At 39.6% G+C, this 25,290-nt stretch overlaps 1 protein-coding gene across 1 annotated transcript in view; it reads right to left on the minus strand.

Annotated features, from left to right (window-relative positions):
- LOC104513885 (multidrug resistance-associated protein 4-like) overlaps window positions 1-24,055 on the minus strand; it is a 103,048-nt gene extending 78,993 nt beyond the window's left edge. The window contains exons 1-6 of the mRNA XM_010157385.1: window positions 23,952-24,055; window positions 22,631-22,846; window positions 20,348-20,488; window positions 18,964-19,001; window positions 18,518-18,618; window positions 13,897-14,043 (exon numbers count right to left, since the gene is read on the minus strand). Of these exons, the coding sequence (XP_010155687.1) occupies window positions 13,897-14,043; window positions 18,518-18,618; window positions 18,964-19,001; window positions 20,348-20,488; window positions 22,631-22,840 (637 nt within the window). The 5' untranslated portion in view covers window positions 22,841-22,846; window positions 23,952-24,055. The remainder of the gene's footprint in view (window positions 1-13,896; window positions 14,044-18,517; window positions 18,619-18,963; window positions 19,002-20,347; window positions 20,489-22,630; window positions 22,847-23,951) is intronic.
- Between the last annotated feature and the right edge of the window lie 1,235 nt (window positions 24,056-25,290).

Raw genomic sequence — 25,290 nt, forward strand, 5'->3', positions numbered from 1 at the left:
GCTAACGACAGAGCTGCAAGGGCAACAGCTGGCTGTGTTTCCAGTTAATTTTCCAAGTATGCTCTAATTGGTTTGCCTAATTTCATTTACACGGGGTCTTAAGACTTCACAAGACCAATTAAGATTTCAGGTAGAGGAATTCTAAGTAAAAGTTTTCTTTCTTACTTCAAAATGAAAATGTGTGTCTTTGAGTCTTAACAGTTCACTTAATTATGCATTCACTTTGTTTCTCCGACATCCATTTTCACCACAATTTTGGGTTTGTTTTTGCTTTTTTAAATCAGCAGCTTCTCTGATGAAACTACATCAGATACATTAGGATGAAAGGAGTTCCAGGACTGCAAGGAACTGGACAACTGGAGGAGCAATGCAAAGACCGACAAAAATACCTACCTTGCTGGTACCCATATCCAATATATAACACACTCTGAAATCCTCTCATGGACCTAAGCACAAGTTATATTTTGGAATAAACACTTCAAATTCTGCAAATAATCACTGATCATAATCTGATCCCAGACACTTTGGGAAAGCCTCTCTTAACTGCTTTGTCGATATTCTGCGTTAAAAAAGGCATTAACCAAATCTCTGATAAGGCAGGATTAAAATTGAAAAATACACACATAATAAAATTAAACTATAGAAAAATATCATGTGTTTTTCCTTCCCTCTTCACAAAACAGCATGAGCACAGAACTTGCTACTGCATCAATTTGTGGATAAATCATTAAAACCTACAAAACAAAAGTATAACTTCCAGCAAAAGACACAGAAGGCAAAATTGTGTCAATAACCTAACCACTATTAATATTACAAGTATTAATGAGTAACAAGTTAGCACTGTAGATATTTAATTATATTATTTAGAGAAAAAAATGTTGACTCTGATGGTTTTCAAAATGTAGCTTAACTTTAGAATGCATATGAAAAGCATCCAATAAACTTTTCATCACAGCTGAATGGTATTTACAACGCCTCTTAACTTTCTGAATGTCTATTTTGTCCTTGACTGACTCTGGAGAGGAAGTCCTTAAACAGCAATTCACAATCCAAATATGAACATTCGACTCCTAGAGTTCTTGGTGGCCAACTACACAGTGGTCATGCTTTCAGGAGGACGTCACAAAAAAGTTTCAGTGTTTTGATCACTCTAAAACCTTTTAGGACCTTCTGGACAATTGAGGTTTTATTTGTCTGGTTGTTTTTTTCCCAAAGAAAGGAGACGGAAATTACTCTTGCCATCAAGGTTTTGCAATCTTTCATCATCCAGTGTTTTTCTGGAAAACCATCATATCACAGTTGGTACTGAAAATGCTTGTCCTATGAAACAAAAGTCTCTACTACAGCACATGATCCTTGTGGTGAGATCTATCCCACTTTCCACAAGGTTCCTTACTTCAGCAGGGTACTACCCTCATACCTGCAGAAGTCTGTCCACAATGGATCACTTGGCACAATTAGGACCTAAATTAAGTCAAGCCATCACAAACCACCTGAACTAGAACCCCAAATACATATCAAAACCAAAGCCTGAGGTATGTTGTAAACAGTATCACTGAAGTGTTACAGCTTGCACGGGTCACATTCTTTCCTCCTTGGTGTATTCAGACACCCAAAGGACCATTATGTTCAGAAGAGAGATCCTGGAAGAACTGGAATGTTCTGACATCAGAGAATTTAAACTAGCTGCGAATCCCATTGAAGAGTTATGACTCATCTCTGAGGCTTAAATTAGATTATCAACCAAGTGAAGCAGCACAGTAAATCTACAATAAAAGATGAATGCCTACAGGAAAATACTGTTTGCCCCTAGTGGCAGATGCTTGAACTTTAAAGGATCTGAGACTAAGCTCTTTGTCTAAGCCTTCCTGACAGAAAACAATTGAAATAATTTCTTTAGTTGGTCCAACTTTGCTCCATATGCCACATGGAAACAATATCTAAACCCAGTAAAAGAAAGTATATTGTCAGTTCTAAACCAATTGAGGATCAAACAATTTACAGAAACCAAGACTTATTTTGCTGACAATTAAGCTCTATCACCAAGACTTGAGATTCAATGAAATTTGACAATTGTGAAGAAAGAGGCTTTTGTCTGAGTGAGACTGAAGCATTTGGAAGAATCAACAGAAAATCAGAAGACTGAATTAGATCGAAGTATCACAGCCTTTGAGGATAGCCTAGAATTCACTAATTAAAATAACTGCCTTCTGTGCTCTGTTTCCTCTCTGAACTGCTTTGGTGTTACAGCAGAAAGGCATAGAGCAAGAGGCCAGTTTGGTCTACGGAGCAAGGGTTACACCCATCATGCTTCCTCTTACGCCCAACAGCACACTTTGTTCATCCTGCTGGTCAAGCACCATTCTGAAAAAAACAACATCCCTTTACAGAAGAGATAAAAAACAAGTATGAATTACTGCTGTACACCAAATCTAACGGGTGTGAAAGGTCTCTTAAGCCTTTTCTTCCATGCTGAAAGCCATCACGTTGACTTTCTAGTAATTCAGATACAACGCAAAGAAGTTTGCAAATTCCATTCTAGTGCTGGAGATCACTAGCTGGGATAATATTCCCACATCTCTTCCTCAAGGAGTCAAAGAACGAATAGATTCCTCTGTTTTTTCAACTACCATAATATTAACTTGATCTCCTGTCCATTTAATTGAAAAATACGTTATATTTCTATTCCAGACACCTCCATGCCTACTTTACAATTAATAAAAAGCAGTCAGTAAGCATTTGAGCATTTTGCATCTCATGAGAAGTACAAACACCAGAAGCAAGAGTGCAAAGATATTAACAAATTAAGCGGTGCTCGCAGCACTACACTGAAAGCTGAAAACATCTCGGGTCATTTCAGAAAGTTGGGATTTTGCATTTCACAAAATGTTCATGTCTCTATTAAAAGTACATAGTAATACTGCTTTACGGTGTGGCTAATAAGGGAAAACAATTAATAAACCCCTATTTTTTCCATGGGAATCTTTCCATATTTCAAGCAAACACACACTTGGGGAAAGTGTCAGGTTGGACGTCCCTCCTCTCAAACACTCAGCAGGTGAACAGAATCATCTGTATAAGCCCTCAGACTCTGTGAAACACTTAGTTCTGAACAATCACTGCTCCTTAAGCCTTCACTAGTAGTTGAGCAACACTGGTTACTAAACTGAGGTGCAGCAGAGCTTACTTCTTCTTATCTCAATTAAAAAAAAAAACACCAAAACAACAACAAACAAAAAACCCCATAAATGTTGGGATTGTTTTCTCCAGTTTTTCTGTTGGGGATTTTGGGGGGTTTAAATGTAAGTGTCATCTAGTGAATGGCTTTGAATTCAATATTAAACCATACTTGCAGCTTAATTATGAAAAAAGATCATTGTCACTACATATTTGGAATATTAAAACTTGTCAGCTTTGTAAAAACCTCAAGGCACTTTTTTTCCTCTGAAATTTGGTTTTATTTTGAAAGCGCTCCTTAGATAAGATTTCTTAATATTAGAACAAGTGTAGTATAAATAGTTTTCTGTTGAAAATGTTGGGGGAAAAATGTTCCCTCTACATTGTTAGTTCAACAGAAAAAAAGATGGCACTTCTAAAGTAAAGCCATCTGTATCACTGCTTGTGCTTTCCATTTGCAGAGGTTTCTGATTTTATCCTAAATGAGCATCAAATATTTTTCTTTATTCAATGGTAAGGAAACATTAGCTGACTAAGGTAACTACTACCAACTCTTCCTTAAGCCATTTTACCATTTTTCAGCCAGGAAATACCAGAAATATTCTGGAAGGCTAACAGTAATTGTTTACTTTCAGCTGGTTGCTGAGACTGGGGAGAGGGAAAATTGTTATTCGAAGAGGAGACTGGGGAATGAAGGAAGGGAGAAAGGAAAAAAGCATTATACTACCATGAGGCAAAGCATATGGGCCTTATATATATAAATATATATTAAAATACATATACGTGTGCATATACATACATAAAAATAAATATTAAAATTATGGTGCATTCCTTTCTTTTAAATTTAGTCGTAAATTGAGAATACTGAAGTTTTTAAGACAACCATCCTTAAGCACACAGACATCTAAGTACCCTGAACAACTACACTGTAGTAGTGGGTAGGAAAAGACAGTTCTCCAGTGAAATTTAGAGCAAAACCCTAACATTGGTGCTCCAAATAATGCTCTGGAAGAGCCTACCCCTCCATCACACACCTGGTAAACCTCAGCTAATGTTAACCTTTTTGAATATCCTTCTTTGCCTGGCCATTCCTCATTATACACACTCCTCAAACTGGAATCCTAAATAGCTAGGCAATAGAAATAATCATGGATTTGAAGAAGCTCCATTATTTTATGACAGAAAAATGTCTATTTTCCTCGCTGAACCCTAAACCTCTATTACTGAAAGGATAATCTTACCATAACAAAGTTGCTGTTTGTACTTTATACTTAAACAGTAACTCAACCAAACCAAGTAAGCGCCACACAGCAGATCTGGTCTGAACAGACACAGGAACCCCAGTACTTCAGTTTGCTTTTAGTTTCTCCTTTTGCGAACTGAAAGAAAGCTCAGCTCCTAGCTTATTAGACAATGAACAGATTTATTCCTGTTTACAGGTCATAATAAAAATCAAAGGTTCTTCATTAAGTTGCCCGGTGTTGAGGATGTATCCCCCTATTACAGTAACAGGGAAAAAAACTAAACTGGAGTGATAGACAGCAATAGTACTTTTGAAACTGTTCATTATCCCATGTAGTGAGAAGACCACTGCATACAAAACATTTAACATTCTAAACCCAATCACTCTAAGCAAAGACAGACACTCACCATCTTCTCTCTAAAGACCACCATGACAGATTATAAACATAAAATAAGTGCACTGGAAGAAGAGAAGAATGAGAGAGCGTAAAGTTTATTTACAACTTTAAATATTCACATTAAAAGGGGGAGGGGAGGGAATCAACACTGAGCAAATGCCCTCTGGCATCTCATTTACTGTCCTCTGGGTATATCCTAGAGAAGATGGGGCAGGAACAGTATTCCCCTATGAGAAATTACTTATGACATCTTAAAAATAGAGGTAGTAACTTTGAAATCTGTTTTTGTTTGTGAACACTCAAGCTGATGAACATGAAATTATGCTGGGAAATAAATACATGCAAGGACAAAGTAACATGTATTCCCCAAGAAGGGAAGCTTACCACAAAGCAGAGGGTTTTTTCCTGCCTACATACAAATTGGCAATATGCAGCATTGCATCATTTGCATCTTAAACAGACAATAACTTCATTAAGAAAAAACAGGTTTACCACACACAGAGAAATCTCACCACATCTGATAAAGAGAAAACTAAGGAAGAGAAGAGTTGGGTCATTCATTCTCCGTCCATTATGCCTTACAATTACCAGCAATAATGTCCATGTTCCAAATCTTCACCTTCTCAGTTTTCCATGCACCTTCAGATTATTCTGCACTCTGTGCTCCAACACTAACACAGGCCAGTGAAAATTTATACTTGAAAGAGGGCAGGACACATGCAGAAGACAGTCTAAAGGGGTTGGGAGAGATGGAAGAGTAGCATTCCCAGACACAGATAGCAGAGGATAAATTCAGATACACAGTGGGTGAAAACAAACAAGGACCATGCCGGTGGACAGAAAATTCATGAACTTCAAGGAGTTAAACTTAAAACTTCCTTTGAGATTACAAACGTCATAAATGCTGCACAAGTAGCACAAGATAAACCCTCAAGTTTGAGAAGGGTGGCCTCTATATTCTTTATTTAATTGGCAGAAGAGGAAGGATGAGGGTATGCTACAACTAGAAGACAAGCAGGTCAGTAGTCATGTCTTCTATAGCAGCGAGAAGTCCAACACAAAACCAAAACCACCTCCTTAGCATACAACACACTTCTACTCTGAACCAAACAGTTGGGAATTACATCTTTCTCCCACATTCCAGTCAGCTTGCTTTGCATGCTGACTCTGTGAATAAAATTTCCTGCCCAACACTAGGTGAGTGTGAAAAGCCCCAGCTTCTCTGAAATCTCCTCACTCCACAGCCTCTCCTTAGGGACCACCACAATGAAATATTCTTCTTAAGCCAAAATCAAAAGCTCTGGCAACAAAATGCAAAAATGAGACTCACCTAGGAATATGTTCAGCAAGAGCCCAAATTTAAATGAACGTTAAAACAGACCTCCATAAACCTGCAGTTTCCAGTTTCAAGCTACCTACCTGAAGGTCGGTATTGCCACAAGCAGTAATTAATGTCTATTATCTACTACTATTCTAATTACAGGACTGTTGTCCAGTAACTAATAAAACAAACAAAAATGTTCTTCATATGCTTGATGCTATTTTAAAATACCTCGCAAAGCTCTCAGACTGGTAGCTTGTCAACACATATAGCTTGTCAGGGGGCTGCCTCCTCTGAATGTAACGTTATCTTGCACAAAATGTTATCAGAAATCAAAAAACCTGACAGAGGTCCTGCGTATGTATTCACCTGAATACGTAACAGAAAGCCTCTGACAAAGTACCTACTGATTCTGATGGAAAAAAAAGAACACCTGGGAAGACAGGGTGGAAGCAAGCAAGTAATGTTGTCTTGTACTATTTGCAAATAGCTTAGTAATTAACTCTATCAACTTTGGATTTTCTTTTTTTTTAACTGAACAGCACACTAAAGTCAAGCTCAATTCAATACCTCCACTTCCCGAACTACTGACTTTTATCCTTTGGGTTTTATTCTGGATTGCCAGAACAGGCAGCTTCACATGCAACATCCATTCTTTTCTACACTAAAATATTCATTTTGGATCAAGAAGCACCTTTTGTTTCCAAACACTCTCCAAGATCACCACAGGCACAAACTAATCTTCACTTGTTGCATAATCTACAAGATGCTGGCAATCTCAAAAAAAGAAAGACTAATTAATTCACCCAGATGCTGCAGTGCAGATTACCTAGGATCATCTGGGAGTAAGATTTCTGTGCACTCTAAAGCAGCAGAACAGTGCTAATGAAATGAGTTTGCACTGTGATAGTCTTTGTTGTCTTTTAATTTATGGCCATTCAAAGATTTTTTTAAAGAAATATCTATCAAAATGGGCTGTTTTTTCTGCAACACCACAGTGTCTGCGTGTCCGTAAAAGACACTAATGAAAGGTTATGGCACAGGAAAGAGCCCAAAAGAGCCAAGAGCCTGGTGCATAGGGCTTCCACCTGGGATGGGGGAGCCATGTGTTCAAGGCCCCTGTTAAATCAGAGGGGGAGGAGACCTGGGCTGCCTTCCCCACGTTCCACATACATGCTCTCACCACCTGGCTATTCGTTATCCCTGCCTTGGCTTTTCCCCAAAATGATTTTTTTTAGAAATGCTTCCACCTTATTCCAAGGTGGAATGAAAGTGGGTTCTGATAAGTTTTTCCTTTCTCAGGAATGCTCATTTCCCACCCAGAACAGGCATCCATGAACAGCAAGAGGGGAGATCCTATCCACGCAGCACCTCCAATCCTCACGATCCGCAACAGTCACAGTGGCATCCAGCTATTTTTAAGCAGATTAAAACCTGCAAAGAACTCCCATATATAGTTAAAATAGTTATTATCAAACCCAAAAACTCCTCCATCCTTCAAATTTATCTGCAAAAGCAGCTGCAACCCCTCAGCTAGGCCCTCTTTCAAGCCCCTCGCAGTGTTTCCATCGATACCATGGCAGTCGCTCCCTTCGTTTTCAAGTGTCCCCGACCAACATTTCCTTCCTCCCTGCCACAAATCCCAAACAGTCTGCAACCTATGAGAGACTAAAACACAACTCTGTTTTGACTTTCCTGCTACACCTGCGGGAAAGACGTGTCTCTGAACGGCTTCTGTGCAGTCTTCTAAAGCCAATACTTTTAATTAGATTTCTGTGTCTTGGCCAACCCCTCCATGCCCCCTTTCTGCTCGGCTGAGGTGAGGAGAGAGCAGCTCTCCCCGTGGTTGCTTTAGCAAACGAAAAAACCTCGACTTTGCAGTATCTGGGCAGGTCAGCATATGGACAGAAATGAGTTTCGCAGCAGGCCACTCTTCCCCCACCGGGGGATCTTAATGTGAAGAAGATAGAAAATCTCTGTGAAGGGACGTGAAATCTTGCGCCAGGAAAGCAGGAGACTGCACTTGGAAGTGGTTGTCAGTACAAGCTTCACGCTATTTCCCTATCAAACAACGTCCCGTCCCCTCCTACAAACAGCTTTTCCATAAACCTTTTAATTTTATCTCTCGTATTAAGCGTAAATAGGGTGAGCACTGACTCGGTGAACTGAAAATGTAATGGGCTTGTCTCCTTAGTTTACGGCCAAGTTTCATTCAATTATTATTGCAGAGAAAAATAGGACAGAGTTCAACTGAGTTATGCTAATAGATAACAAATGTAAACATAACTCCAGAGTACTATTTACTAACTTTAAAGACTACTCCTATAGCAATCAACTTTATAAGGTTCCTGACAGAATCATAATGGTGATAAAACACATGGAAGCGTAAGACTATTTAAACTCCTAACAAAAGCCATGATAATACTAACACTAAATGAGCAACTCCCACAAAACACCATTTAATAATCAAGCCCTGATAAGGTTTGAAGTACATATCGCCATTGTTATATGAAAAAACATTAAAGTTTTTTTTTTTAAACACATGTAGCAACCTAACAGGTTTTAATTACCACACCTACATCAGTGACGAGCTGTTCTACTCAAACACCCAAACATAATATTTACAAGGTTGTGCGGTTGTTAAGGATCTTGATGATTGATGGAACCTATTGTGTTGCCATCTTAATAACAACAAATGCAAGTGATTACCAACACAGAAGAGAGAATCTGTGTTTTCATTTTACAACAAAAGGCTGTCCTATAGGGACTTCTTTTCAACATAAACTAACAAACCTGCGCACACACGTGAATGTGCTTTAGAGCTAAAAACAAAGCCTCCGCTGTTTTAAGGACAACGTAATCTTTTTGTATTAGCTTAAGAGAGCATGAAAGCTGTCAAAAGAGCTGGTATAGTTTTTTCACAATCCCGCAGAATTCATCTTGACCACAAGGAAATATCTGAAAACTGCATCAGAAAGATAGCATAGATCTTGTTTTTTGGTTGTTGTTTTTTTTTTTTTTTTAAAAAAAAGGAAGGCAATTGAGTCATTGAGTCAAATAGGAAGACAATACATTTTCTGGTATCGCTACTGAATATTTATCCCAGTGATGAATGAGACTACAAACGAAATATTTTAACATGAAGCTTCGCCTTGTTAACTGTATGATATGCCAAAACACCACCTACTGTAAATCACAGGGTTTAAGACCAGTATTTCTTGTTTAAACATGCTACTTGTTCAGCAGAATCACTTGTGTGAACAAGCATGCATTAATGTACACTAACTAGAGCAGTTTCACTATCCAACTGATAGAGTATAATTTAACTACCTCATTATCAGCATTGTAATTTTCAGACTGCTGAAATATCATATTTGTTGCAAATATTATACGGTTTAAGCACTTAACCACACTGCCCACTTGACACTTCTGTCAGATAAAATTCAGACAGGCCCTTGTGTATTGATGAACATGCTTTTAATCCAACAACGAAACTTTCTCTGTCAAATTATAGGTGTTTCAACACTTGATTTATGAACACCATAATTAAAATCCTTATGCCTTAAAGAAAAACAAACTCTTCATTACAACAACAGCTTTCTTTCACATTTTTATCTTTTAATATTTGGAGTTTGCTTTTATGTGCTGCTATTAGCTATCAGTTTGGGGTGCCATTTCTAGCTGCCAAAAAAAGAGAGTATTTCTCTTTATATCCTGATCAAATCTCAGAGTCTAGTTAAGCACCCAGAAGGATCAATGTTTATTTAATGCTTTCACAAAGCATCTGTGGGGAAAAAAATTTCTGCTAATTTAACAGGTAGAAGACAACCATCACACAATTCAGTGCTTTCTGTTTCCAGGAAGGCCAGAAATGCCGTAATGCCTGCCAGAGCATTTCTCCTCCCTCTATGAACTGTCAGAACCAAGAGTTTGGAGAGATACAATTTTAAAAAAAGGGTGCTAGATTTTCATATGCATTTCTGCAGTGATCCTGGTTCAATTTGAATTTTAGACAGATCTCTGGAGGAGGAAGAGATTCGTATTTTATCTGAACAAATTAATGCATATCACTCATTCATTCTCACCGCACCCATCAGCACAGCAGCAGCAGGTTTCAGTTTCCTAAACTCAATGCAATTCAAAATTACACACAATCTCCACTAAAACTGCCATTACTGAAAGTGATGCAGTTACACATTAGCATCCCTTCTCTAAAGAAACCTCTGTCCCCAAATCCCAGAAAAGAACGATTCATTTACAAGCTAAGCAAGTAATCTTGAATCAAATCCTGAGACTTGTCAAAACTAGGATCTCCTAAACCATCCGTAAGAAAATAATTTTAAAAGATGGAAGTCCCAATTCAAGTCACTGCTGCTGAAGTCCTGGTCCCTTTTACGTAGCTTTCTGCCAAATTTGTTTTGAAACGTCACAAACATCTTGAGAAAAAAATTAAAAGGAATAAGGGCTGAAGAAGGTCTCCCTGACAGGACCAAAGCAAGAGAGTCTATAGGGTTACCTGACTTTTGGCCATTAATTATAAAGCCAGCTAAGTTCCTTAACTCAGCATTACGTGAAGCTGAAAAGCTTACTGTCTAGAAGATTAAGAGAAAATATTATACTTGCAGATAATGAGGACAGCTGAACAGAACCACACTACTATTGCTCAGTGAAGAGGTTGAAAATTCACTCCTCAAATACCATCTCTAAAAACACAACAGATAAATTTCTGTTATCCTTCTAACGAGCTGTTGTAATGCTAGGCTGGGATAAATCAGATCATGCTGCCCTCTTGTGCTAGACGTGCACAGAAGTCAACCCCTTTATTCCTGCAAGTGACACATGAAGAGGAATATATATAAGCATTCACTATGAAGTAGAAAACGTCCGTGTTTTCCTCCTTACAGATACCTTGACATGCATGGGATATGGACAGAAGAGCAAAGGAAGTTTTAAGATAGTCAAATTTTACACTCCAAAACATAAACAAGTTCTGTCAACAAACGCAGACAAGTCACATGTGATAACGCCCAGAATACAACCACTTAATCTTTAACTTCCCATCAAGCTTTCACTATAGCTGTTTAAGTGACGCTGTATAGATATCTGCTGACAAATTTGAATTTCAGGCATAAATATCTGATCATTCTGAATGCTGGATAACACAATAAGCTTTATTCACTTCAGATTATCAGCTCAACAGGGTTAGCTGAACTGCTTAAGGAAGAAACCGACAGCTGTTTATTAATAAGGTTCTCCCAATACAAAACATACTTACAGCAGTAAAGTCTAACTATTTTTAGATCTATGCCAAATTAAAGAAAGTTGAAATCTGTGTACATACAAACATTTTTGGGTGGGAAGGGAGAAAGGAGAGGGGTCCTCATATTCCTCTTCTGTCTGTGCTATGTAATCCAGGTTCCAAAAATACATTCAAATTCTTGTATCATCTGGGTAAGATGCTCCTAACTATTCCCTTTACAACCTTCCCCTCCCTCAACATTGCTAATGCAATCTGTAAAGAGAAATCTTGGGCTCATGCCTAAACTGATTCACAAAGCATAATTTTTTTAGAAATAAGTAATCTCATTTATTCACCGCGACTGATTGGATCTACACTGTTGGGAGCTGACAGACATGTCATGATTCACCACATATTTCCATTTCCTAATGTTGACTCCCTGATGCTGCTCATTAGTCTGTTTCCCCAGTAAGAACTATCGAGAGCTTGGGATGTCTGTATATTTAAGTTTCCTTCCTTGACTCTGGAACATGGTTCGCTGTGTGTTCAAAATACTGGCTGTGGAAAGTTTTTAATTGCTGATTATTTCTGGATAAATGAAATAGCAAAAGTCAGTTCACCAATTGTTTCTGCTAAGGTCTTAGAGACCTCGCCCCAATACTGAGAAAACGGTGGATGCTTAAATGACAGATCTGACACTGCAATATCAGCTTTGCTAATATGGAATACGATAGCTAATAGTTCGGTTCGGCTATTAGTATCACAACCCTAGAAAAAGCAGCCTTTAATAATTTCACTTTTATTTTTTAACGTATGTCTTTCCTAGTAGGGCATATTATAAAAAAGGCAAAAAAGGAAAAACAAAGAGACTTCTACTTAAATCTCACCCCAATGCAAAAAATAGCATCTGAAGTTCTGAAAGATAAATACACAGTAAATCAGACAACAAAACACAGAAGTTAAACAGAATTTCAGAACTGCTACACGCTGCGTTTCTGAAAAAGAGCATCATCTCACATGTCATCTTTTCCCTTTCCTTTTTTCCTTTTTCAACAGACGTATATACCAGAGCAGCAGTACCTTTGCATGCTACCAGGACCAAAAGCAAGATGAAGGCAAAGAAATATATGCACACTGAAGTTAATCTTCTATTATAAAATATCAGCTGATAAATGAAAACGCACATCTGTAAGTCACGACAGTGTGTGAATACCACCGACAGGCAGGTTTTATGAATGTCACTTTCACAAAGCACTGCTAATTTGAGCTTCACAGTATGTTACAAAGTGAACTCTTATTGATTACTCTGCACTGTCCCCGATGTTTACTCTGTAGTTCTCAGTTCTGATGAACCAGGTTTATGGGCAGTCTTACAAGACGATTAAGTATTCCCTAAAAAATGCAGTTACTGCATATGCTGTGCCACACACACCAAAAATAAACCAAACAAACCTCAAGACAGAGGAAAATCCCTGTCTATCTGACAACAAATCCCATCGGTACTGCGATTTCTTCTGACGTATGCGCTCTCACTAGCTCTCCACTAACCTGTCTCCCACGATTAGGGTTTCACTTCTCATCCTTCACAGTAGCCTTGAATTTGCACTACGACAGACTCACAGTAGAAGCAAATCATACAGCACAGCCTTAAAACCTCGGCAGTTGTAGATTCTTTCTTTTTAAAAGGGGAAGTTGTACATGTTTCATTCATCACATTATGGATACGAACCTTTTCTCCACGTAAGTATTTATTTCCTGTAAATATTGCTAATTTCTCTGACACAACAGTCCTCCCTGTATGCCCTTACAGTTACTAACGGCTTCTGCAACTATGAGAACGAGCCTGTGATCCTTTTCTGCAAGGCAGAGAAGACCATCAGATTTCCGTTTCTCATGTAAGACTGGATAGTCAATCAGTGCCACCCCACTTCCCTACTCCCTTCATTCTGCTCCAGCTTCTCTCTCGTTTCTTTTGAGGAACATAAGGATCTGGATTATAGTTTTAAATCGCATGCTTTACGCTTTTGTGCATTCTGGAGTTTTCTCACGGTTTCTCAAAACTGTGCCACACAGTTTCTCAAAACTATGAATTACCACACATGCTTAAAATTAGTTTTAGAAGGGCAAGTAATTGTTGGGGTTAAGCTTTCAAAGAAAAGCACAAGGCATCCCCACAAAATCCATGTGTATACATTCAGCATATGGAAGACACCCCTGTGTCAGAAATCAGAACAGCAATGCAACAAGCACATTAATGTACGTCCCCAAAGCCACGGGTAATTGATTTTTCTGTAGGATGCATTTGAAGAGAGCAAGATCAACCATCAATGAGCAGTCAACATTCTGACTTTTTAAATTTAAAAAGTCCACACCATTAAATTTAAAGATTTTAAGGAAAAAAAAAAAAAAGCCACATACGTGAAAAAATAGCATAAAATCGCAGTTGCCCAGAAACAGTACAGTTAATATAATCAATGAGGTACATTAAATGCTAAGGGTTTTTTTACTATTAAACTTACCTATAGGATTTCTGTCAAAAAACAAGACAGGAGCTTTCAAAATGGACTGAAACATTTTGTTGTGCAAAGTCTGACCAGAATTAACAAGAACTTGAAACACCAGAAGACTTCTTATTATGCCAAACAGTATTGTAGCCACCGTTAAACCTGAAATTAAAAAACACCCGGGTAGAGCATGCATACAGATATGGATATTTCACAAGGAAAATAATTTAAAAATAAAACTGAACTCAAACCAAGTTTTGTTGACCTCTGTACGTAGCAAGCATCCAAACTTAAGCCTAGGGACTCAGACTGAGTGCAAAACACAGATATATTTGTCACTAGCTTCAGTTACTATCATATCGTTGATTTAAACAGTTTTTCTTTTTCTGTTTGAAAGAACCAGTACTTTATAGAAACGTAGGAAATGTCTGTTAACCCATGAAATAAATCTGTATTAAAACCTTCTGCATAACAGCTCTGCTAAGAAATTCATTTCACAGTGCCGTGTATAATTGTGGCTTGCAGAGGTCACTGGGAAGATTCAACATTTGCCAGCAGGTATTAACCAAGTAATATATACATGGCTATTTAGAGACAACCTTGAGTTATTCTCAATCAGCCCAAACCACTCATGCCATTCTTCCCCTTGTAAACCACATCAAATCATTTAAATTATATGTATTTCTTTAACACAGTATAAGATGCATCCCTTATGCCACATGAAATAGAGCCCTTCTAGGGAATTGGTCTGCAAACTGTTTGTCTGTCTTCTGGGCACATCTCCACTTACAAGACAGGCAAAGGATGGAAACAAAGAATGAGGAGATTGCTGCTGCTCTGTTTGCTGCGTGTAACCCCCAATGTGGCTGCCCAAATTCCCAGTAGATGAAGGCGAACAGCGAAGGTGTTAACCTTACATTTGTCAGTGCTTCCAGGCTCCAGGTTATCTGCTCCAGAAACTAAGCATAGTCACCACAAGCCCAGATGCTCAGGCCTTGAGGACACCCTTAAGTTAGACCCTAACTATCAACATAAACCACTGCCTATTCTAAGGACAGGTTAAAACTGGACACAGTTCAGGTTCAGTTATTGTCTGCTCGCAGTTTACTGCCCATATTGTGCAGGGTTTTTAAGAAAAAAAGCATGTGGCTGGGATGGGAGCTTGTTTGTCTTGCCCTGACTGCTGTATCCCAGGCCTGGTAAAAGGAAACAACATTTCCAAGAGTACTGCACATACCCAAATAGGAAAGCAGGGTCATGCAAAAAGGGAGTATAAGAGATACTAAGCAGGAGGCTGTGGCAGAACCCATGCCTAAAAGCAGTCTGTGAGCGCGATGGGAGGAGAGAGAGCATGTCCTGGGAACTACATACTTCTGTACAACTTCACTCAGGCTTGGAAGTCACTGGAAGCTGCTGGCATGACCCTCACCAAACCAATCACCTGAAAAGACTTAATGGCTGGGGGAGAAGGGGGAGGAATGAGACTTACTTTCCAAGTCCTCTATCCAGACTTTAGGACTGCCGTGGTTTAACTCCAGCCAGCAACTAAGTAGCACACAGACGCTCACTCAGTTACCCCCATCCTCCAGTGGAGGAGGAGAATGAGAAGAAAAGACAAGGCTAAAGACTTGGAAAAGACAAAGACTGAAACCAGCACGCTCACAACTTAAGCTTTTTCGCTTTCCCCCTTACAAGCTTACTACCTCAGTATGAGAGAGACAAGGATTCTGCAGGCTCACTTCCTAGAAAAGGTGTGGAATTGATACGTCGGTTCTAGCCAATGGAGTTTCCCATTAACAGAAATTTTAATCTTCCAAATCTTTGTCTCATAGAAACATCAAGGACTGGAAAGGAACTACCGTGGTGATTTTTCTTTTTCCAAACACTGAGAATCACAAAATGCTACATTATTTTATACCGTTTCAGAAGCTATAGAAAAAGGTAAGTTAGATTATTATGTACTTCATTTGAAATGGTCTAGCGGAAGGTGTCCCTGCCCATGGCAGGGGTGTTGGAACTAGATGATCTTTAAGGTCCCTTCCAACCCTAACCATTCTGTGATTCTATGATTCTATGAAATGTCGTACCTTTTTCAACTTCACTTACAATTTTGTGCAGTTAAGTCAACGCTGTCTGTTCAACTATTTCAAGTATCTCACTAAGCCATCTGAACATTTCAATATAAAGGTAACTTTTGCTGTTCCGCTATCTAGAACAAAAATTTGCCTTAAAGGATAAAATTTTCTGTAAGGTGGTTTAGGTTATATTGTCAGAGAAAGCCAAGTTTGCCACACTTAATCATACTGTGCAGTCCACCGGAACAGCTCATGAAATAACATTACACAGAGAAAATAAGAGCCAAGTTTATCTGGGTTTTAAATTGTTGCTTCTCAGGCCAAGCACAATGTTTTCTGTCAAGCACTTAGATCATGGATTATTTGGATTCCCCAAATAAATAATTAAAAAAAAAAATCTTCCACCTATCCTCTCACCCATGAGAGATGTTTCTGAATACATTCAATGCTGCTTCCTCTGGTATTCCACCTCTTTCCTGGGATCTATCATTTACATCTCCATCCAGAAGTTATCATGCTGTACAGAACTATACCAGAAGTGCTAAATAGCAGAGTCTGAGAGCATAACTCTACACATGATTTTTCTATGCCAATTTTTACTGTATTTCACAGTGGTATTTAAAGATGTTTGGATGCCTGAATACAAGGATCAATGTCCTTTTCTGGATATTCAGAAGCGTATGGCTACCTATTGAAATATACTGAAATGGTTTTTAACATCCACTTTGCATACCAATCTAGGATGCTTTTAAAAACCTGGTTCTTTTGCAATGGCACTTCAGAAGGAATGTGGCCATATGAAGTTTTAGAACAGTGCAGAATGAACATCCATTTTTAATACCTCTTCCCCATCCATATAATACAGGAAACTACAGGTCTGTCAGCCTGACCTCGCTGATAGAGAAGGTTATGGAGCAGAGCACCTTGAGTGCCATCAAGTGGCAGCTACAGGACAACCATGTGATCAGGCCCAGTCAGCACAGCTTTATGGAAGGGAGGACTCATGCTTGGCAAGCCCGATCTAATCTCCTTCTAGGACAAGGTGACCTGCTTCGTGGATAAGGGGAAGGCCATGGATGTTGTCTACCTAGACTTTAGTAAAGCCTTTGACACCGTTTCCCACAGCATTCTCCTGGAGAAACTGGCTGCTCATGGCTTGGATGGGAGTACTCTTCGCTGGATAAAACACTGGCTGGATGGCCCAGGCCAAAGAGCTGTGGTGAATGGAGTTAAATTCAGTTGGCAACCAGTCACAAGTCACAGGGCTCAGTACTGGGGACAGTTTTGTTTAATATCTTTATCAAAGTATTGAACAAGGGGATCAAGTGCACCCTCAGTAACTTTGCAGATGACACCAAGATGGGTGGGAGTGTTGATCTGCCTGAGGGCAGGAAGGGTCTGCAGAGGGACCTGGACAGGCTGGGTGAATGGGCTAAGGCCAACCGTGTGAGGTTCAACAGGGCCAAGTGTTGGGTCCTGCACTTGGGTCACAACATCCCCCTGCAATGCTACAAGCTTGGGGACAAGTGGCTGGAAAGCTGCCTGATGGAAAAGGACCTGAAGGTGTTGGTAAACAGTTGGCTGAATATGAGCCAGCAGTGTGCGCCCATGGGGGCAAGAAGGCCAATGGCATCCTGGCCTGCATCAGGAACAGTGTGGCCAGCAGGACTAGGGCAGGGATTGTCCCCCTGTACTGGGCACTGGTGAGGCTGCACCTCTAATCCTGTGTTCAGCTTTGGGCCCCTCACTGCAAGAAGGACACTGAGGCACTGGACCATGTCCAGAGAAGGGCAATGAAGCTGGGGAAGGGTCTGGAGCACAAGTCTTGTGAGGAGCAGCTGAGGGAACTGGGCTTGTTCATCCTGGAGAAGAGACCTTATCGCTCACTACAACTACCTGAAAGGACGTTGGAGAGAGGTGGGGGTTGATCTCTTCTCCCTAGTGACAAACAATAGGACAAGAGGAAATAGCCTCAAGTTGCACCAGGGGAGGTTTAGATCGGATATTGGGAAAAATTTCTTCAGTGAAAGACTTGCCAAGCATTGGAACAGGCTGCCCAGGGAGGTGGTGGAGTCACCATAGCTGGAGGTATTCAGAAGATGTGTAGATTGTGTGTTTAGGGACACAGTTTAGTGGTGGACTTGGCAATGCTAGGTTAATGGTTGGACTTGATCTTAAAGGTCCTTTCCAACCTAAAGGATTCTATGATTCTATAGTGACTGAAGATTTAGCTCAGTGACCTATTAGTATAGACAATGACCATGAGCTTATAGTGACTGACTTTTTGAACACTCAATTCCTAGTTTACTTTCCAAAGTCCAGGCATATCAAATTAAAAGTCTTCATTAAACCTATTTATTCTGTTAGATTTTTAAATTTTTATTCATTCCAATTAATTTAGGCAGGAAGCAAGACTCAGGCTCCTAATCTATTAAGATATTACGCAGTTGCTGCTAGAAAGCACATTTTCCCACATGACCGTTGCTTCACACCTCTCAAAACTGTTTGTTATCATAGGCCAGATAATAAATAGTTCTTTAGGCACACACACGTGTAATTACCTGCATAAATTCCCAAATAAAAGTTAAGGTCTAGATGTTCAGTCTCATTTGCTCCATTATTTCCATTTGCTGTGAGATTCAACTTTTCTTGATGATTTGCCCTGTGGAAATGCATACAGAAGATAACGATCATCAAATCACATTCTGCAAATATTCATGAGCACATTTAACTGTTTCTAGACTCAAACCTGTTTAAAACTTCAGTTCAAAATATCCCATATACTGATGTAGCCATGCATCACACCAAGCAATCACAGGCATAGTGTTGAATTTTTTTCCCCCACACACAGAATGGAGTGGAGATCAGAAAAAGATCAAGCACATTCTGAGATTTCCTAGAACAGGTTTCCCCCTCATCACCACTTACACAACACTGATTTCTATTAGACAAACAGCACTTTACTGAAAAGGCAGAAATGACTGACCAGATATTATCATCAACTTACCAGTAAGAAAGCCACCAGTCCTGAAGCACATAGGCCACCTTGAGTAAAAGAGGCAAATACAAGAATCATCTTACAATATGAAAAAAAAAAAGCTAGAAGATTAAATTCCCTTGCTATTCTTTCATGTTCTCTGGGAAAACATCACATATTCAGGAAAGCATGCCATCCAGTCTTTCAAGACCAGCAGCAATTTGCAAAGCACATTAGAAGGTGCATTAGAACCCTCTACAAAGAAAGAAGTTACCTTAAATTACCTTACATGATAGCAAACTAAAGCAAAGCAGTACACTTAAGCAAACAAAATACAGTGGCTCTTCCTAACCTATGTTAATTGCACATTAAAGAACTCATTTTTTCACTTCCTAAATTTGCTACTACAGATATTCCAAAACGCTTTTTGATTAACAAACTTTCTGATGTTACCAGTCCAGAAATTTGTGTTTACGGGAGATAATTACCAGAAAGAGGGTTGAAGGAGGATGAGAGAAGAGAGGGAGGGAAAAACTCCTACTGCCACCTTCCTTCTGTGCTGAGAGGTGACTACAAACTTGTAACAGGGTTATTTATCTCAAAATACACCTCTGTTCACGTGAATTTAAAGTTCTGGGCAGTCTACAGCAGAGATGTGATCTTGCTCAGCTATCTTTCCAACAGACCCAATGTAGTAACATGCCTAAATATAAAGACTATTTTTGCAGACAAGACCAATCATTCCCATGAAATGAATTCAAGCTTTCTCAGCACGAAACAGAGAAAAAAGGCAATAAGCTATCTTCATGCAGCTTCCTGAGCTCACAATTTCTTTCAGTAATTTCCAAAATAATTTTCCTTGTTTAAAAATCCTTTAACCTACCTGTTACAGTCTCCATTACACACAATATTTATCTATCCTCTTCCTCACTTTCTTGTTCTGCTGAACAGTGACCTTCCTTCTAGCCCTTCTCATAACCTACACTTTGCAGCAAACAAGCTTTTCCTTTAACACTTTTGTCAGGCTCTGTCTTCCCATAACCAGTAAATCTCTTTACCCACCTCAACTAGAAACATACTGACTGTTCAGGTTTGTTACACACTGCTTCATACACCTTTTGATTTTGTTCTTTACCTCCAAAAATTAGACTGGCTTACAATTTCTGTACCATGCTGCCAGTAAAATAAGTACTTAGGTATTAAAACTGATGAAATAAGGATCTGTGCAAGACCTCTCAATGCTCTACCAAAATTCCATCCTGATATTAAAAAAATCTGATTGAGCACTGAAGAACACCATGATCCCAAACATTTTAGATGAAACATCACAGTAACAAGCATACACTATATTACAGATAAAAAAAAAAAAGGGCAAAACCACATTCAGTATTATCCGTGGCTCCCAACAACTTACCTGTGCCAAAATATTGAATATTAAAAGTATAAAGATCACAAAGTAGTTTGCTCCTGCAGTGAAATACTTTCTGTAAACCTTAAAGCTTATTTTTCCCTCAGAGCGACTCTCCTCTGGCACTGCAGCCAGTGCATTTTCAGCCTGAAAAAAAATAACCCACAAACACATCAACCCTGCAGTTACAGATTCAGACTAAGCCACTTGAAGGTCATGGTTCAGAATTAGCAAACAAAAAAAAAAGGAGATAATGTTTTTATATGTGCAATCACTTTAAGTATCAGAACTGTAGTTTTAAGAAAAAAGTTTCAGCACAGTTAATACTGAAAAAAGTACTCTGCAAAATGACACTGTGAGGATTTTATCTTGCAATGATCACAAATTTAAGATGCTTTTTTACAATTTACTATCAAAAAGGTTTACTCTAACCAACTGCTAAATCAGGTCTTTATTTTCTAATATAGTACCTTCAGTCATAAGAGCTCTGGAAAGTAAGGCCGTGGCTTGGGAAAGATTCTGTTTTTGGAATACAAGTGCATGTAACCTTCCCTTTTCAGAAAGGTATTTAAAGTAAATAGTCTTCTGAAAGTACACACCAAAATCAATCAACATATGCCTCCAAGTAACAAATTACCAATAAATCAACTCTTTGTAAGTACCAACAAAGCATCTGTTAATAGGGAAAGCAAGTAAAATGCAGATGAGGACTCATATTGAGCAAACAGTGGATGGGGGACAGTGAAAGACAGAAAAGGAAAAAATGGGACAGGCATAAAAAGGTAAAAGAACTATTCAAATGAAAAATTAAAAAAAAAACCAAACAGTGTATGCAATAGAAAAACTAGTGCCAGTTCAGTGGAAATGTAACACTTATTTTCCTGTCAGCAGACATGGTTGTACAAGAGCAGCGGAATCAACAGACCTGACTCACGCCTGAAAAGAGGAAATCCCACCTACTCGCCCATGGAAGAAGAGGAGCCTACCTTGGTTTTTTGCTTCTCCACCCAACTCAGCACCCACCTTTGTCCCCATCCAACAGCTCTAATGCTGCTAAAAAATATGGTATACCTTTGTGGATTTAACAGTGTCGTGGTTTAACTCCGGCTAGCAAAATACCACAAAGCCGTTCTCACAAATCCCCCTCCCCTCCTCCAGTGGAGGGGAAGAATCGGAGGAAAAAGAAATAAGAAAGCTCGTAAAATTGAGGTAAGAACTATTTACTAATTAAATCTAAATTAGTATATACAAATACTACTACTAATAAATAACTAAAACAATAGCAAATAAAACATATGATACAATATGATACAATTCCTCACCACTCACTGACCAATGTACAACAGGAAGTCGCTACTGAGACATTAGTAATAACAGATAAGCGTACTGCTTTGGGGTATGAAACCACTCCTCCAAAGAGGTATGAAGGTCTGTAGCTTTCTTTTTTTTTAAAATCTCACCACCTTCCATTATAGGAAAAGGAGTATCATATACCCATAGCATAGAGGTGACAATCATCAGGGACACAGAGGGATTATTTGTTCCGTGTGTTCCATGGAGGCAGTGCTAGCACCTGTCTAGCAGGCTCCTGCGCTGTTCTACATGAATGCAAACGCACCAGCAGAAGGTCACCTCTGCTACAGTAACCCTATGGCTGCTTTTGCACTGTGCAGACCAAGAGGTGACAAGACATCTGGAAGTCCAGCTGGCACCATACAAACCCTCCTGTTTTCACCAATGCAAGGGCTGGGGAGAGCAATGCAGTGGTGTCCCAGGGTTACCCCAGCAGGGCCAGCTCAAGATCAGGTGGGTATGTGAATGCCAGCCATGCAAATGCGGACTTTCTATAAAGCTTGTGCTCCTATATGCACTTCCCAGAGCTCAGGATTTCAGGGAAAGTATTGAGTTCAGCACTGCACAAACACACAGAACCCACGCAACAGAGTGGCATTAGCCCTTAAAAGCACCGCTGTCAGAGGACAGGATGAAGGAAGCTCAGTGTGGTGGCTTTGGACACCTGTAGGAATGCTTCCTGCACCCAGCAGAGCTGGTGCTGAATCTGAACAAACTCACTCTGCTGGGTTTGAGCAGAAGAGCGAAGAGCCGTGGGACACCTGCCCTTTGCAGCCCAGGTGGCACAGCACCAGGCAGATCCACCACGGGCAAGCGCTCGCCTGCTAATGCAATCCAACCATCCCTGAAATTCAAACGCAGCCGGGAAGGGCCTGAAGTTAAAGCTAAAAACCAGCCAGACAAGAATTGAGACACATCTATCCTTTGAGCACTCACTGGTGGTTGTTCCACTGTTCCATCTTTCTGTGAGTGGACAGAAGAATCCTGGGACCAGACAGAGGACTCCGAGAAGGTTCGGCTCCGGGCAGACTTCAGGTTGGGAGTTCCTGGAACCGACAGCTGTTCTACCTCCTCATCTTTTTTCAAAAGGGAAGCAAAGTCGATGCCAGATCTCAGGAACTCTGAATAGGTACCTTTCCCCACCATTTTACCCTACAATTAATATAAGCTTTGATTATCTTCATTATACACTTTCTGTAAAGGACAATTTTTCCCATCTATCCTCACTGCCTCTGGGGTTTTGCAGTTGCTGAGCACACAACCCACTGCAGTAACTGAGCTGACACCTCCAACTATCAGTTCCTTGTTTAGAAAAGCAGACACAAGCTCTTCACCCTCTAACCAGCCCCTTCCCAGCAGTTAACCAGGCCAAGGAGCATACAAATGGGATGATAAATTCAGGTGATAATTACCTCCTTGGAGAAGCTGTAGGAGAGCCATGCAGCTTTAGGACAAGCTGCTGAGCTACATACATACCCATCAACCTCTTCATATACTCTATGCTGGAGGTAACAGCAGCTTCATTTTATGGCCCTCACAGAGCTCTACAAGGAGCAACACGGACGACTTACAGCTCTATCACAAACTGATGTCTAGAAAGATACTGTAACTTTCAGAGAGCTCTGAATGGAAGGAAAAAGATGGCTAGTGTCCCTTTTTGCAACTCTGTGATGCATTACAAGTCATTTCACATAATTTCATGTACTTCACTACCCAACCCTGAAAAAACAACCACACAAAGAAGTCCCTGCTGGTGTTCTTGGATTTCCCCTCTACCCATGAATATATGGTTTGGAACAAAGTTTGGAAGGAACCAGTTTTGCTGAAGGCCTGCTCGTTCTCAAGATCTGTGACCATCCCTCAGCTTCCATGTTAAAAAGGGACTGGTTGCAAAATGAACATAGTTTTTAATTCACACGAAAGTGTAAGGAACAAAAATAAAGCAAAGCATTAACATAGTCTCAAGATAAGTAATTGTCTCACAGTATATTACATATCCAAGATAAAAAATCATTAGGTAAGATTACATACATGCATGATAAAATTGAAAAATGGATTTTTCAGGGAAGGTATTCTAAGAGAAATCAACTTATTCCATTAATAATTGTAAATCTTTAAAAACATATTGTCATTAGTAGACAGAAAATATATTTACAAACCAAACAAAAATAACTGTGGCATTTTTTCTATTCTTGGATTAAAAAGGATAATTAGAAAGGATGCGAGATATGAAAGTATAGACACTGAAATTACTTACATCTTTTAAAATTAGAATCTGATTTGCAGCACGGAGATATTGCAACTGGTGAGTGACCAAAACAGAGATCTTCTGATGTAAGGCTTGACAAATACATCTGCAAAGAGATGGAAAAATAATTTTAAAAATGGTATCCTAAGACATTTTGACTATTTCTGGAAAACACCTATTCAATTACAGAGTATTTAAAATAAGAAAAAAAGGTGCCCATGTTTATTAGATTTATAAAAATTATGCTTCACAAACATGTTCCTTATTTAAGTTTTCAAGACAGGCAAAAGAAATTTCATATTTTTTTGTCTGAGGTGAAAAAGGAGGAAATATATTAAGAACATTTCATTCAAATTGTCTTAAACATCCTCCTTAAACAAATGTACATATTATAAGCTGAATTGCAAAGAGGGTATTTAACAAAAATGAAACTAATGGAAAGAGAAAGCAGGGCAACATATTGTGGCCAATTACGGAAAAACACAGCAAATAAAAGTAAATTCTTTGAGATGAGCCTTCAGAGCAGCTCTAACAGCAAGCCAGAGTTCTGAAGAAGTAAACAGTACTACTGATTTGAGCTACATCCAGCTACATATTCAGGTAGAGAAGCGAGATCCTTCAACCATCTCCAGCCTTTTCCCAAAGGATCAGGGCTTACCCTCCGTTCTAGTACCTCACCTGCTTACCCTAGAGGCTGCCCCAGAAGTTTGGGATTCGGAGAGAGAAATGAAGAAGGGACCAGACACACCAGAACCAGTCTGCAAGTGCAGTTCTAGTATCTGGTGTCTTTTAAGCAGAGCCTTGAAAGACCACCAGAGCCCCCAAAAATGCAAAACCACAGCAGTGAAGCAATAGTTTACAATGCAGAGGTCCGCAAGCACGTTATTCTTTATGTACAAGAGACATGTACAGCATAGACAACTGAGATCCAACACTCTCATTACCTTCATCCCCACAGTAACACCGCAGGGAGACAAACCCTTCAACAGGACGGCTCTTTCTCAAACGCTTAAGAAAAGGAGGAAAATTTATATTGTCCAAAACCAAAGTGTTCTGCCGAGTTGCACTGGGGCCCACAAACTGGACTTCTAGGCAAAACCAAGTGGGAACACACACTAGGATAGCATCCCTCATCAGGATTCAGCTGACAAGGAGCGAAGCCTGGAGGGCCAGGCTGCAACCTGCTCAAAGCAGAACCTTCTGAATGGCACAGAGACCACGGCACCGTGCGTTTTTCTCCACAGACCTGCGCCTGCGGGCTCCCTTTTGCTAACGTGCCAACTCCCATTTGCTAACAGGACACAGGAGGGTGACATTCACCACAGAAGAAAAACCACCCCCCACCACC

Source organism: Eurypyga helias, unplaced genomic scaffold (assembly GCF_000690775.1).
Source record: "Eurypyga helias isolate BGI_N326 unplaced genomic scaffold, ASM69077v1 scaffold1058, whole genome shotgun sequence".
NCBI lineage: Eukaryota > Metazoa > Chordata > Aves > Eurypygiformes > Eurypygidae > Eurypyga > Eurypyga helias.